Genomic DNA, 13781 nt, shown 5'->3' on the forward strand with positions numbered 1-13781 from the left:
ACATGACATTTCAAATAGCGTACCATCACTCAAATAATTTTTTTTTTATTATAAAAAAAAATAAAAAATTTTTAAATGAACAATAAGATTCAAATACTTTTCCTAATACTAATAATAAGAAAAATCTTCAAGCTCCTTCTCTCACCAAACCACTTATAGTACAATTATAATCCCAGAGCATAGACTAGAAAAAGTATATACAATTTGTTTATTCCAAAGAACTGTGCCAGGGCTGTGGTGGCAGGGGAAGCGGGGGCTCTTTACAAAAGTCGATGCGACAGAGATGTAAAGTGCTGCCATCCACTCATCACATGCAACACCGATCCAAACATCTTTTCAGAACGGTTCCGATTCCTACACTGGTCCTTTTCAAATTTGCACTTGATGGGGGGACTTGTGGAATCGGAGCCGATCTGAAAGGACATGTTGCGAGAAACGTTTTAGCTCCAACACCAAGATCAGAACTTCATTTCGTTCATTCATTACCAAACCGCTCCCAAGAGAGGAGTAAACAAACAAATAGAATACACAGAGAATTCTAAAGACGCTTTCGAGAAACATTGGCCACTTCCCCACATCTTGCGTGGAGAATCTTTCAAGTAAAAGAAACAAAAGGAGAGACAAAACTTCCCCACTGAACAGAAAGGTTACTTGTTACTAGCTCCACCTAAGAAAGAAAAAAAGGTATACAAAGGAAGAGGCATTACACTAGATTGAATGATACATAGGAAGATAGGAGGTGGGGTGAAATTCATGCGCAGTTTGGATTTCTACCGGGGCCTCCATAGTAGAAGTAATGGCCCCAATCCCCATTGCTCCCAGTTTGGACATCATAACAGTTAGATTGCTCTGTGAAGGTGCCAATCCCTCTGGGAGCCTTGAGGTTGTTGGAGCTATCAACAACTTGGATATTCCTAAAATAACTTGACTTTCCAAACCCCTCCTCAGGGAAATGACCACTGCCCATTTGAGTTGAGGTGTGCTGACCGCCATCCTCTGAGTTCACCACTTCACCACCCCACTCAATCATGGAAGCACTGTCAGCCAAGTATGAGAATAGGAATGAAGGCCAGTAACCCAATACATAGTCATTTCCAAACTGCATCCACCAATGCCCTTCTCGCGGATCCTACAATAATGCGAACAAGACATTAAAAAAAAGTGATCGAACTTTGAGATTATTAATAGTGGTATACATACTGCCGAGAAATGAAAAGGCTAGAATAGAAAGTGTTCTGCCAGAGGCCGGGGTGCAATGGAAGATAAAATTGTTTTAACTTTTTCAATGTCTGTTTAGTGTCCCTTCATCAATTGCAGCGAGTGTCAAAATCGATTACCCAAAGAAGACGGCAAAAGATTCTTAGTATCAGAACTAAAACGATGTCTCGAACAACCTTCTGATCCTCTCCAAACACCACTCTTTACATGGAGGACAGTATATTATCTCAAGGCTGAGGCTTTTACCTTCCAGACAAGTATACTGATATCGTACTGGGAATTACGATAGCCAGAGACTGGAGAGATGCTTGCGCCCATTGCTATTTCACTGTTGATTTGAATAAAGCCTGAGCAGAGGAGGTTGTAGCAACCCGTGGCTTGGTATGCATCACTCTGAAGTACATTCACAGAGAGGAAGTGTGAGGAAATCCCCTTAACACAAAAATCATCAATCACCAGAGAGTCGAGGAGAAGTATATTTGTGTAAGCTTACAGTCCAGTAGGTGAAGAGCCTTGTGTTATTGTCACCATATAGGTCAGGGCTAACCTGTTTCATGCACATTCAAGACTTTCAAGTACTAAATATTAATGGTCTCGATTCAACTATTAAAGGTCAATCCCAGGTCAAGAGTAATTGCAGCGGTACCTGCCAACCAGCTTCAATGCTGTTGAGATCTTCACCGAAAGAACCTCCTAATATCCAAAGCTGAGACAAGCTGAACTCGTTAGGCTGCTGTATTTTGGGTTCCCACACATTAATGGTTGCTTTTGCTCCATAGTACTTATCTCCTTCAACATAGGCTATTGCATGCTAAGCAACCCAAGAGAAAATCCAAACAAAAGCAGCAAACAGGGGATCAGGAGAAAAGAAACAGGAAAGACGCTTCAATACTCCAATGAACAGAAGCGAAAAAAAAAAACTCATAATTATTGGTACCTGATGACCACTCTGATTGATGAGATCAGGCTGAGCTGACCTTGGCTGAGGGGCGGTTCTGTGCCTCTTCCTTCCGTATCTTTTGACAGAGCTGGCTCTCAGAACGTCATCCTCCTTTGTTCTCCTTATGGGTATGGTGCCTTCAGGACACCTACCATTTTGGTGCCACAGCTGGTTGATTGGGTTCGATCTCCCTTTGGGTTTTGCAGAAACCTTGTTCTCGTCAAAGAGTCCTTCTGGGTGGTAATTAGGCCTCGTCTAGAAATTTACAGACCAAGAAGTTTAGAAGCAATTTCCATAACAGGAGCTGAAAAAGATTGCAATTCCAGAGATACATAGGTGAGGTATATGGACCTGAATTTTGTGGTCTTTAAGGAAAGGGTGATCAAAAGCTGGCTGGTGAGAAATATCAACACAGTCTATCGTGTCTCCATCTGGACTCTGCTCAACCACAAAAAATCATTAATCAAAGAAGTTAAATTTCTGTTTGGTAACAGGTTTCAGACATAATAAAGTATTATTACATTATCAAAGAAAATATTTTGAACATTACTTCATTTTTTGCTCTCCTGATTTTGTTACTGTTCAAGTTCAACAACTTCGTAGAATGGGAAATCATCACAGAGTATCATTGTTGCCTCAAAAACCAAAACTTGCACTAAAATGGTACATGTTTTTGGAGCAAATCATAAAACAACTGAAACTGGAGAAATACCCATTTGCATTTACGCACCATATGTTTAACGAGAAGTGGATGGAATGCAGATTCACTGTTTGTGAACAAAAAAAAAAACAAAAAGAGAACGGCGACACAACTTTCAATCAGAAAAGGGTACTTTGATCTTCACTTTCTCGAAATTTCTTTCACTTTCTCAGGTGCCAAACGGAGAACCAAAACTTTGGAAATAAAGAAACAAGGGAAATTTCAAAGAAAGAAAAAGTAAAGTGAAAAGGAAATGGTAGAGGACCTTAATGCTTTTCACGGCGGGCTTGTTCAAGCGGTTCAAGTGCTTCTGGACCTCAAGTTTCTGCCTGGAGACATTCAACCTAGCGGCGTAAGATAGGGAGATCAGCCCCCACAAGCAGAAAACCACCTCCAAGACACTACTTCTCCTCACTCTACTACTAAGCTGCGCACCACCCATCTCATACAAACACTTACAAAACCACAAGTGTTAGTAGCTCTCTCTCTCTCTCTCTCTCACTCACGCCCACTACACTACTACTCTTACCCAATGTAGGTTAGAAGAGCTTATACACCATGGACCTGCTTATGCAAAGCCACCCCACCCACCACCCCTTCAAAGCTCACAACTTTGACAGTGGGACGCTTCTTGTTCCCACAAAAATCCAATAAAACCCAGTGCCCACCTCCCTCTCTCTCTCTATCTCTCTAAAATGTCATTTTCTCTCACACCACTTTTCCATTAAAAACTTTGCCCCATTGTTTAAAAAAAAAAAAAACTTTTGCCTCATTTTTCTAAATTTCACTACTCTCCACTCCCGTACACGTACACAGACTCTCTCTCTTCCTCTTGTCATTTTCCTTCTACTTTTTCTGTCGTTTATAACGCCCACTGCCCACCTTTATCTCTCTCTAAAACCAGAAGGAGTTAATTAATTATCTTTCTAGTTTCTTTATAGCACGAGGGGTAAAAAGGGTAGAGACAAGAAAGGTGTAAAAGTGGAAGGTGGTGCACTTTGTACAAAATAAATAAAGAGAAAATAGTGGGGGAAAATTAGAAACAAAAATGTCAAATGGGACTGTAGCTTGTAGCTTCGCTTCTCGGGTAGCGACTAACTTGGTAAATTAATAGTAATGGAGGTTCGTTTGTCGTTTCTCTCTTTTTCTTTTTCTTTTTTATTTCCCCATCCTGCCCTTTCCCATCTCAAATTAGACCCTCGTAACCCTCCATCTGTTTGCCAACTCGCACACTCTCTACTCTGCTGACTCGCTGTCTCGTTTGTTAATGAAAATTCTCGAATCTCGCATTTCATCGGTTAAATTATAAATATTCTATATTAAATACTTAATTTTTTTTTTTTTTTATCGCAGGCGTAATTTTATAATAAGATCTAATTTAAACGCTAATTTAATAGAATATGTTAAATATATTAAATTAAATCACAATTAAAAATATTTTTATAATTAAAATATTTTTTTAAAAAAGATAAGATTACATTATTGCATTGCATGTGGGTTTCCACTATCATAGCCTCAAAGGTTAACCAAACTGCCTATATTCGAAGAAGAGAAAAGTCAACAACATTGAACTGTCAATAATGAATGAACCACGTAATCATATATACTCACCGTCATCCACTAACAATAACCCATGACTTTATGACACCTCTCTTGTATGTCTTCAGCAAAATAAAAATTCTACCTATAATCTCTACATATCATACATAATATTTTTTATTTTTTATCTCTTATTAAATATATAGTGTATGAATTATGAGTTGAATAAATCAATTAATTTAATAAGAATAAAAATAAAAATAAGCATGACATTTGAAAATTAAAGATAAAAAAAAAAATCGATGAACCAGACCGTACCGAACCGATAAGTTCAATCCAATACAGACTTTATTTTTTTCAAAACTAATCGAAATCAGTTATGTTCTAGTTTTCTTTTCTTTTTTAACATTGGATGGGTACATATAATATATATTTTAATTTTTTATATAATTTTTATATTTAATATATATAATTATATATAAAATAATATTTTATTATATGCTAAATTACTAATTAAAATAACATTCAATTTTAAAATCCTATATAAATAATTATATTATCACTATAATCTATAGTATTAGTAGTTATACTAATACAATATCACTATATATTATAATGTATTATGATATATCAATATATTATATATTATAATATACTACAATATGTTATCACTATATTATTATATATTATAATATATATAACATATTATATATGCTATATATATAATATATCAAAAAATCAGAGCAGAATCGGTAAAACCAAAAGTACCGGTTTAGAGGTGTAATCTGTGCGGTATTGGTTTTTCAAATCTCAAAACCAGTGTATATCAATTCAATTTTAAAATATGTTTGAACCAGACTAGTTATACCCCTAGTGGAAATGATGAATAGTAAAATTCTTAGAAAAATGATACTATGCTACATAAGTTTGCCTCCTCATTTTGACTGCTCATATATTTTATTATTATTTTTTTAATAATTAAAGAATTGATTATTAATGTATTGATATTTTTTTATTTTTTAAAAAAATTTAAAGATATTTAAAAAATATTTAAAAGAAAATGCAATTTACATCTAGGGGCACACCAAATGAAAAAACTTAGGTGACATCGCAGCATTATCCCTTAAGGAAAATATCTTTTATGTGTTTGACATGTCATCTCTCTATTTTTCATGAATAATGTTATTATGTTCCTTTATTTTGTTTTTTTATTTTGACAGCTTATATATATATTTTTTAATTATTTTATTTATTGATAAAAGAAGTGACTATTAGTGTATTAATATTTTTTAAAAAAATATTTAAAAATGTTAAAAATTAATAAATAAGAAAAATTAAAAAAACTAGGGATACACCCTGCGTGACCGACACCCTAGTAGCACTCATTTTTCATTCTTCGCGAAATGATATTGTGTGTTTGTGAAAGTGTCCGGTACAAAATAAATTAGATTATTAAAAATAAAAGGAAGATATAAGTAAAAAAGGAATAAGTTAAAAGAGTAATGTTATATGTAATTGTAAAGTGCGTAAGTATTACATAATTTATTTTTAAAAAATGGATTTTATTATTTAAAAATTAATTTTTTTTTATGGATTCCTTATTTACTATTTTGTTCAAAAGAACTGTGCGGCGTTCAACAATTGCAAACATCAATTTTCTAAATTAAAAGATGTTAATTATTTATGAATAAATTGCTATAAAAAAATGACATAAAATAAGTAAGGAGTCACGTTGAATGAATAAGAACTTTATAAAAATACGAGACCTATGCAAACTCGGATGAGATATACACTCTTTTGACTCTCTCTCTCTCTCTCTCTCGATTTATACAAGATGGTGTATTTTTTGATCTCTACCAAATTTTTTTTTTATTGTATTGTAAATTACGTGAGTCTATAATAAATTGTAAAATAATCAAATATAATAGATTTCATTCTCAGACAACACGTGATTAAAGATTTTTATATCAAATTACATAAATTTTTATCTCTCATTTTATATTTGGTATCCAAAAACCTGATCAATGTAAGTGACCGTTTTGTTAGCCTTCAGCCCCCGCCAAAAAAATTGTATGAACAAAAAGCATAAAATAACTCAAGAACTTGAAGCCAAATTACTCCTTTATTTTTGCAGATAAGTTAAAATTAAAGTTAAAAATTAACTTTTTTTAATAATTTTTTTTATTTTAAAATTTAAAAAAATTAAATTATTTATTTTATTTTATACGAGAATTTAAAAAAATTATAATAATAAGATGAGATGAGTTGAGAGAAGTTGAAAGAACAAACGGGACTTAATACACCCACTATAAATGACAGCATATTCATCATTCAACAATTATAATTAGGGAAATTTTTTAAATTCCTTTGGTACTTTTTTATGAAAAAATAAAATTGAGAGAGAGAGAACATACATCTCCAATTAACTATAATAATACTTAAAATATATTTAAAAAAAAAAGAAAAAAAAAAGAGAAGGAGTAAGAAATCAAGAAACTAGAAAAAAAAAAAAAAAAAAAGGTTTTGGTTTGTTTGGAATGGGTTTGTCAACTTAAAGAATAATAATAATCATTTGGTGTTAAAATGGTTGAATTCAAAAGTGTTTCATCATTTACCATTGGTTGTTGATAATGGAGAATTGGGTACGCTTCATCATCATTGAAATTTGAACACTTTTTTTTTTTTTTTGATTGATTGGACGATCCTTTTTCAGTCCATCGAGTATTCTTTTATTAATATTTGTGATGAAATAATTGAATGGAATCCAATGAGAACCCAACCCATACTTGTTCAGAAATCATGTTTCTTAATACTGACCGAATCATTTTCAACGTGCCGTATCCATCTTCTTCTTCCTTATTCTATACAAAGATTCTTTTTTATCAACAGTATCAAATTTATAATAATGTAAACATATCAATGGTGGATTTCTTTTTTCTTAATATATTCAATATTTTAATACAACATTACATGATTAAGATATAATAATATTCCATGCAAAAATATTAATAAAAAATTAATCCCACTCACAAGAAAAAAGTAAATAAATGAACACTAAAGGGAATATTTATCAATGGCTGATAAACTCCGACTACAATTTGAAAAAAAACAAATAATAATAAATTATTTGCAAGTGCTAGTTTTGAAAGGTGGAGAGGAGTTCAACATCCAGCATCATCTATTAAATTAAGGTCCGTTCAACACATTATTCCACAAAAATTAAATAAATTAAACGCACCCAAATATATCAATAAGAAAGAGAGTGCGAGTAGGGTGTCCGACAAAAGTCACAAGTCCCTAAACAATCTTTTGCAAAAAAAAAAAAAAAAAAAAAAAAAAAAAAAAGGTCTTACAATAATAATATATGAGATAAGATGAGATGAAATTAAAGTTAAAAAATTAAATAAAATATTATTAAAATATATTTTTTAATATTATTTTTATTTTAGAATTGAAAAAATTTAAATTATTTATTTTATTTTATATTGAAAATTAGAAAAATTATAATGATGAGATGAGATATTTTTTCAAAATAAACGAGGCTTAAGTGTTAGGGTGAGTTTGGATCACAAACTCATCTCAATTCATCATTATAATTTTTTCAAATCCCAACATAAAATATAATAAATAATTTAATATTTTTAAATCTCAAAATAATAATAATATTAAAAAATAATATTCTAATAATATTTTATTATCTCAATTCAACTTAACTCACTCCAACATCCAAACACACCCTAATTTAAATAATGGAGGTAAATATTAGTCTTAAATAAATTACAAGTAATTTTATAAATCAATATAATTTATCAAATTATAAAGTTATTTTTATTATAAATTAGATTTAACAAATTATATAAAATTATGTAAATTTATGAGATTATCTTTATATTATCTCATTGTAGTTATAGAAGTACTCTTTTTAAAATATTTTATTATTATGATTAATTATTATTGAATATTTTATTATTATTTCACAAAATATATATCTCATATTAATTCAATATCTAAAGGCGACCTAAAAGTGTAGTGTTTGACAATTGTTAACAAAATAAATAAATATATATAAAACTTGACGTTTAATTTGGATTTTGAGTGCGGGGGGGCGATATTGGTCTTTTTAAAGAGAAAATGTGGGGTAAGGGAGGGAAAAGAAAAGAAAAGAAGGAAAGAGAAGGTCCCCTTTTGCTAAACCCGTGTGGGGTTTAGGATCAGTAAGCGTACACGTGTAGGGACCGCTCATGTCGTCCAAAAAAAAGGACGAAAACGCGCCCGTGAACAACAACAGGGTTGTCTAATCACTGGGGCACGACTTACCATGTTAGGAGGCTTGGGTAAATAATAATATCTAATAATAATTATAATAATAATAAAAAAAAGGGAAAAAGTTGACCGAGTGGGTTAAAGAATCCGATGTGGGGGAGACCGAGAGAGGGGCTAAAGAGTCATAATAGATATACTAGATTAGATTGAAAATGGACAACAGGCTGTGAATCTGTGCGGTAAACAGTACGCATAGAGTCTGTTTTGGTCACGTCCACATGGTTGGTTGTTTTTGAATGAATCTCACTGCTTTTGTGTGTGTGTGTGTGATTTGTCAGATAGTTGCAGCCAGCAGCAGCATTAGCATCATCCATCCATCCATCCTAGACCAAATTCCAAGCTCTGCATTCTTTCCTGTCACCCCACGAGTTTTCATGGACACATTCATCATTCATCTCTCTCTATTTTTCCTTCTTCTCTTTTTCTTTTCAGCAATAATATTCATACAATACATCTCATAATATCTTTTATAATACATATTCTAAAATAAGATATTTTTATAATGTAACGTTACTTTTATAATATATTTTATTAAATTATCATTCATTTTAAAATATAATTATGTAATATATTGTAAAAATTAATGTATATTTATCATTTTCTTTTCTTTTTTTACTTTTCTTTTGTTAAAAAAAAAAATCATTTCATTTAATAAAACCGAAATTACAGTTATTACTAATCAATATAGAAAAAATCTATATTACAAACCAAACTGCTCATCTGTTTGGAGCTCTCACGCACACAAATTATTTTGAGATGAGCATTGTTTTAACTTCTATAAACTCTCTTCTAACAAACCTTTTGATTTCTCTAAAGTGAGTTTGGATAGACAATTTAGATAAGAATAGATGAGATATTTTGTTGAAAGTTAAATAAAATATTATTAGAATATAATTTTTTAGTATTATTTTTATTTTGTAATTTGAAAAAATGAATTGTTTATTATATTTTTATATGAGAATTTGAAAAAATTGTAATGATGAAATGAGACGAGATGAGATGATATGTTTTGTGTATCTAAACCCACCAAAAAATGTTCTATAAAAACAGAGCCACCGACCCTCTTTCCTCCAACGGAGGAGGGGACACCCTCCTTCCTCCAAAGAAAGAGAGGTACAATCACCCACCATCCTCCAAAAGAAGAGTGAGACTCTTCTGCTATGCTATCACCACAAAGTGTAATAGTTTATTTCTTTTTTCATTTTTATTTATCTCACAATTGGGTGCAATTTAGGGGTATATTTATTAACTTTATACATAACCAAGTCTTCTACCACAATATATATATTGCATCACCATCTTACTTTAAATCTTTTTTTTTTTTTTAATGGTGGAAATATACATTATAAAATATGACCGACGTAATCTTCACCAACGAAATCTCATCAGCTACTTACCTCCTCGTGAGGCAAATAGATGAGTGTAATGCCTAATGTTGCTCTATCCTTCTCGTGGAGGAGTGCGGGTTAGCTTTTGGTTACCTGAAAACGAAATCTCTACCTACAGAATCTCCATCAAATAAACATTTATTAGCTACTTACCTTCCCGCGAGGCAAATAGATGATTATAATGCCTAAGGCTGCTCTATCTCTCTTGTGGATGAGTGCAGGTTAGAAATCTCTATCAACGAAATCAACGCCAAATGGATGGCTCATCAGGCCTTCACCACACCCTAACAAGACAACTCAGGTTCACGAATTTCGCACTTGTGATTGTATCTTTTACTTACCTTCCCGTGAGGGTCAACAGGTGGGTCCATCCGTTTGGCGACCCGGCTTGCCTCATAACAAAGTGAGGGTTCAATTTTTTGATTGCCCGACATTATTTTTTAGACAAAATCTCCACCAGTGAACGTCGGGTGTTAGCATTCGTGCCATAACCACTACCAGCGGGTTACCTTCGGGAACGAGCATCCGACCTCCACAACCTCCTGAAGTGGGCCCAGAGGGTCTAAGGAATCCTTGACCACTTTGCGCGGGTTATAACAAACATACTCTAACATTAACTGCATTTCACATTGGAAAAAGAAAGTTTACCAACATCATTGAAAACAAAGACGCCGGATGAACATACATCTTTCAACAAGACTTAGGGTGAGTCCAGTGTTACAAACTGCTTGACCTTTTTTTATCATTTTTATAAAAGTCAACAGGCGGGAAATGTCAGGAATTGCTCGACCCCCCGAGTGCCCGAACAGGCGGGAAATGTCAAGGATTGCCCGACCTCTCAGGTGTCTAGATAGGTAGCATGTTACTTGACTATCTGGCCAACTTTCGTACGCATTTTATGCGATGGAGCCTACCTCGCCAGGAGAGGCTTCGCGCTTGCGTTCCATGCAGTCGAGCCTACCTCTTGCATACCTCGCCAGGATAGGCTTCGCGCTCGTGCTCCATACAGTCGAGCCTACCTTCCACTCATCTCACCAAGACGGGTTTTGCGCTTAAATTCTACGCAGTTGAGCCCATCTTCCGCTTAATCCTGCGCTTGGAAATCTTTATTGCTTAATGTAGGGGGAACGAATGACCAGGGCTAGCTCCTGGAATTTACTTCTCTACGGACGTGGGCGGATCAGTTTGATTGCATATTTTACCTTTGAAGATTTTCAAGGTCTTTTTTTGGAACAAATTGCCCCTTAAGAATCGGAGGAAACTGTGAGGGGGCAAAATACATCAGGTCCAAAATGGTTCTCAAGGCTTGCCCATCAAGGGGTCATCACTAGAAGACAAAGGAAGAGAGATGAAAATGCTGACACAGAAGGGAAAAGGGAAAGCAATGGGTAATGTGTCAGGAGAGACAAGAGGTGATTTGACGTAATATAAAAGGAAGTGACATAAAGCAAATGAGGCAGGAGATAAAAGGGACATGGTGCCTATAGTTTCAAGGACTTTTACTTTGGACGCTTGGAAGGATTTTTTGGCGAGGCTTCTTCTTCGATTGCTTCTTCAACCTCTAGATAGAGAAATCCAAAGAGAACATCTTCTCCAACAAGTAGATCTTCAGCTCCTATTGTACAGTGAGAAATTAGAGGCTATGAAAGACTGTAAACAATTATATTATAGTGGAATCTCGCATCCCAAAACTCCGATAGATATAGGCCTAGTGTCGAACCACATAAATCTGTGTGTCTATCTCTACTTATTTTCTATGCATTTAAATATTATTTATCACCATTGGCGTACGTACAGACACCACACAGTCACACTGGATTACCGTCAGGGGCTCCACATCTCACTAAACGAGGCCCAACCCACCTCAGTGCGTCCAGAAATGGATCTTTCTCTCATTTCAGACTGCTCCATTTTCAAGCATTAACAAATAGTTTAGCTTATCAATAACAAAATACTTTTACTTATGACGGAATAAATGTTGTGATGACATTTGTAGACACCTTGGCATGTACATGTACAAAGAAAGAACAAAGATTCTCTTGGGGAGGGGGCCTTTAGTCGACTGTTATCATGTGTATTAAAAGCATTATACCTAATACCTTGTTTGTTTTTAAAATTAAAATTTAAAATTTTGAAAATTTTTTATCTTATTATTATAATTTTTTTAAATTTTTATATAAAATTAAATAAATAATTTAAAATTTTTAAAATTTAAAATAAAAATAATATTAAAAAATATATTTTATTCAATTTTTTAATTTTAATTTCAATTACTGATCTCTGAAAATAAAGTACGCGGGTTGAAACTTTATGCCTTCGTTGTGTAAACTATTAGTCTCGTGAATGGAATGGACCCATGATTTGTTAGGCATCAGCATCAACCTACTGATCATTCGTCTTATCACATTCCACTTGCGCTGCTTTGAGGTTCCCTCCCATCAATAGTTGGAAGATGTTCTTTCCTATCATGTTTCTAATATATATAGTATTAAAGCACTGATGCTTTCTTTCATTAAATTCTTAGATTCCAAACAATTGAAGACTTTTTTACATACAAATCCATCATTAACACCTAACGGAAAAAAATGCATTTCTTGCATATTACAAAAGGCATCATTTTGAATTGAATACATTATTTTCGTGGAGCCAATCCAATGTTCATGTTATTTGTGATTAGAATTTTCTTTCCTGCCGGCAAAGATTTTCCAAATCTCCACCCCCACAGAAAAAGATAGCCAATTTAATCCATCCCTCCTTTGTTAATCTTTTCTCACAATCATTAAAGCCAACCGACCTCAAAAGGCTTTTTCAATCGAAAGAAACTTTCTTTGTTGTGGGGGGTGAAGGATAGATATCTAATTAGGGAGTGGCTTTCTGGATATGCAAACTAAAGCATCTGATCTCAGCCTATGCAGGTGAAAAACCCGGTGAAATCTTCCATAGATCATCATACACATATGTATTGGTATGTGTGTATATATATATATATATATAGAACATGTATGAAATAATAATGAAACTATACCAGCTGGAAATTAATATCTGCCTTTGTCGGTGAGCCATCTGCACCGTGACCTCCATCTTCAGATGAAAACAAAAGCAATTATTAGCTGTTCTATCCATTATGAACCAGAACATTGGGTTGAACCACAGAAAAACATTTAAAAAAAAAAGGCTAAGTTATGATACAAAAATGACTCTCTGGTGGCTTTGCTTGTGGCCAAATGTTGGCTGGACAAGGTCTATCTTGTTAAATGACCCTGCAAAATAAGGTACTTTGTGTATGGATAAGCATTTTGTCCAGACATGTTTGAACTTTAGCTAGTTCCCTTTTCTTTTTTCCTCGATCAATGCAGATACTTTATTAAAAGATCATATGAAGTGTATTAGTCTTAGAAAGGTAGGTAAATACGAAAAACAATTTCGTGAGCATACAGCTAATGGTCCATTCATTTTAATTGTACTGGTTGTTGTTGGGGGTCAACAACGAGTGTAGAGGATTATGGGGACTCAAATGGTTGTAGAAATTTATGGTTTTAATTAGGGCTGAAAACCGATGGGTTCGGCGCGGTTTCGGTGCCAAACCGACGCCGAACCGATGTCTGCCATGAGATGAAAAAACCGGCCGAAACCGATCGACTAGGGGAGAGAAAACCGATATTATTGGTCTCGG

The 13781-nt window shown here is 33.6% G+C and overlaps 1 protein-coding gene across 1 annotated transcript; it reads right to left on the minus strand.

The window, feature by feature from the left end:
* Positions 1-455: 455 nt before the first annotated feature.
* LOC109003561 lies at positions 456-3766 on the minus strand. Its single transcript, XM_018981740.2, has 7 exons — positions 3124-3766; positions 2510-2596; positions 2156-2413; positions 1865-2029; positions 1712-1765; positions 1465-1611; positions 456-1129 (listed from the first exon to the last, which is right to left on the minus strand). Exons 1-7 carry the CDS (start codon positions 3298-3300, stop codon positions 752-754), a joined length of 1266 nt encoding a protein of 421 aa, XP_018837285.1. The 5' UTR covers positions 3301-3766; the 3' UTR covers positions 456-751.
* Positions 3767-13781: the final 10015 nt, after the last annotated feature.

The sequence above is a fragment of the Juglans regia genome, chromosome 14 (assembly GCF_001411555.2).
Source record: "Juglans regia cultivar Chandler chromosome 14, Walnut 2.0, whole genome shotgun sequence".
Lineage (NCBI taxonomy): Eukaryota > Viridiplantae > Streptophyta > Magnoliopsida > Fagales > Juglandaceae > Juglans > Juglans regia.

Excerpts from the sequence above, each read along its gene's own strand:
- LOC109003561 (XM_018981740.2), bottom strand. The coding sequence starts at position 3,300 with ATGGGTGGTGCGCAGCTTAGTAGTAGAGTGAGGAGAAGTAGTGTCTTG. Across the intron at positions 2,597-3,123 it reads CCGCCGTGAAAAGCATTAAG|AGTCCAGATGGAGACACGAT; the intron begins GTCCTCTACCAT and ends GTGGTTGAGCAG. Across the intron at positions 1,766-1,864 it reads GCATTGAAGCTGGTTGGCAG|GTTAGCCCTGACCTATATGG; the intron begins GTACCGCTGCAA and ends TGCATGAAACAG.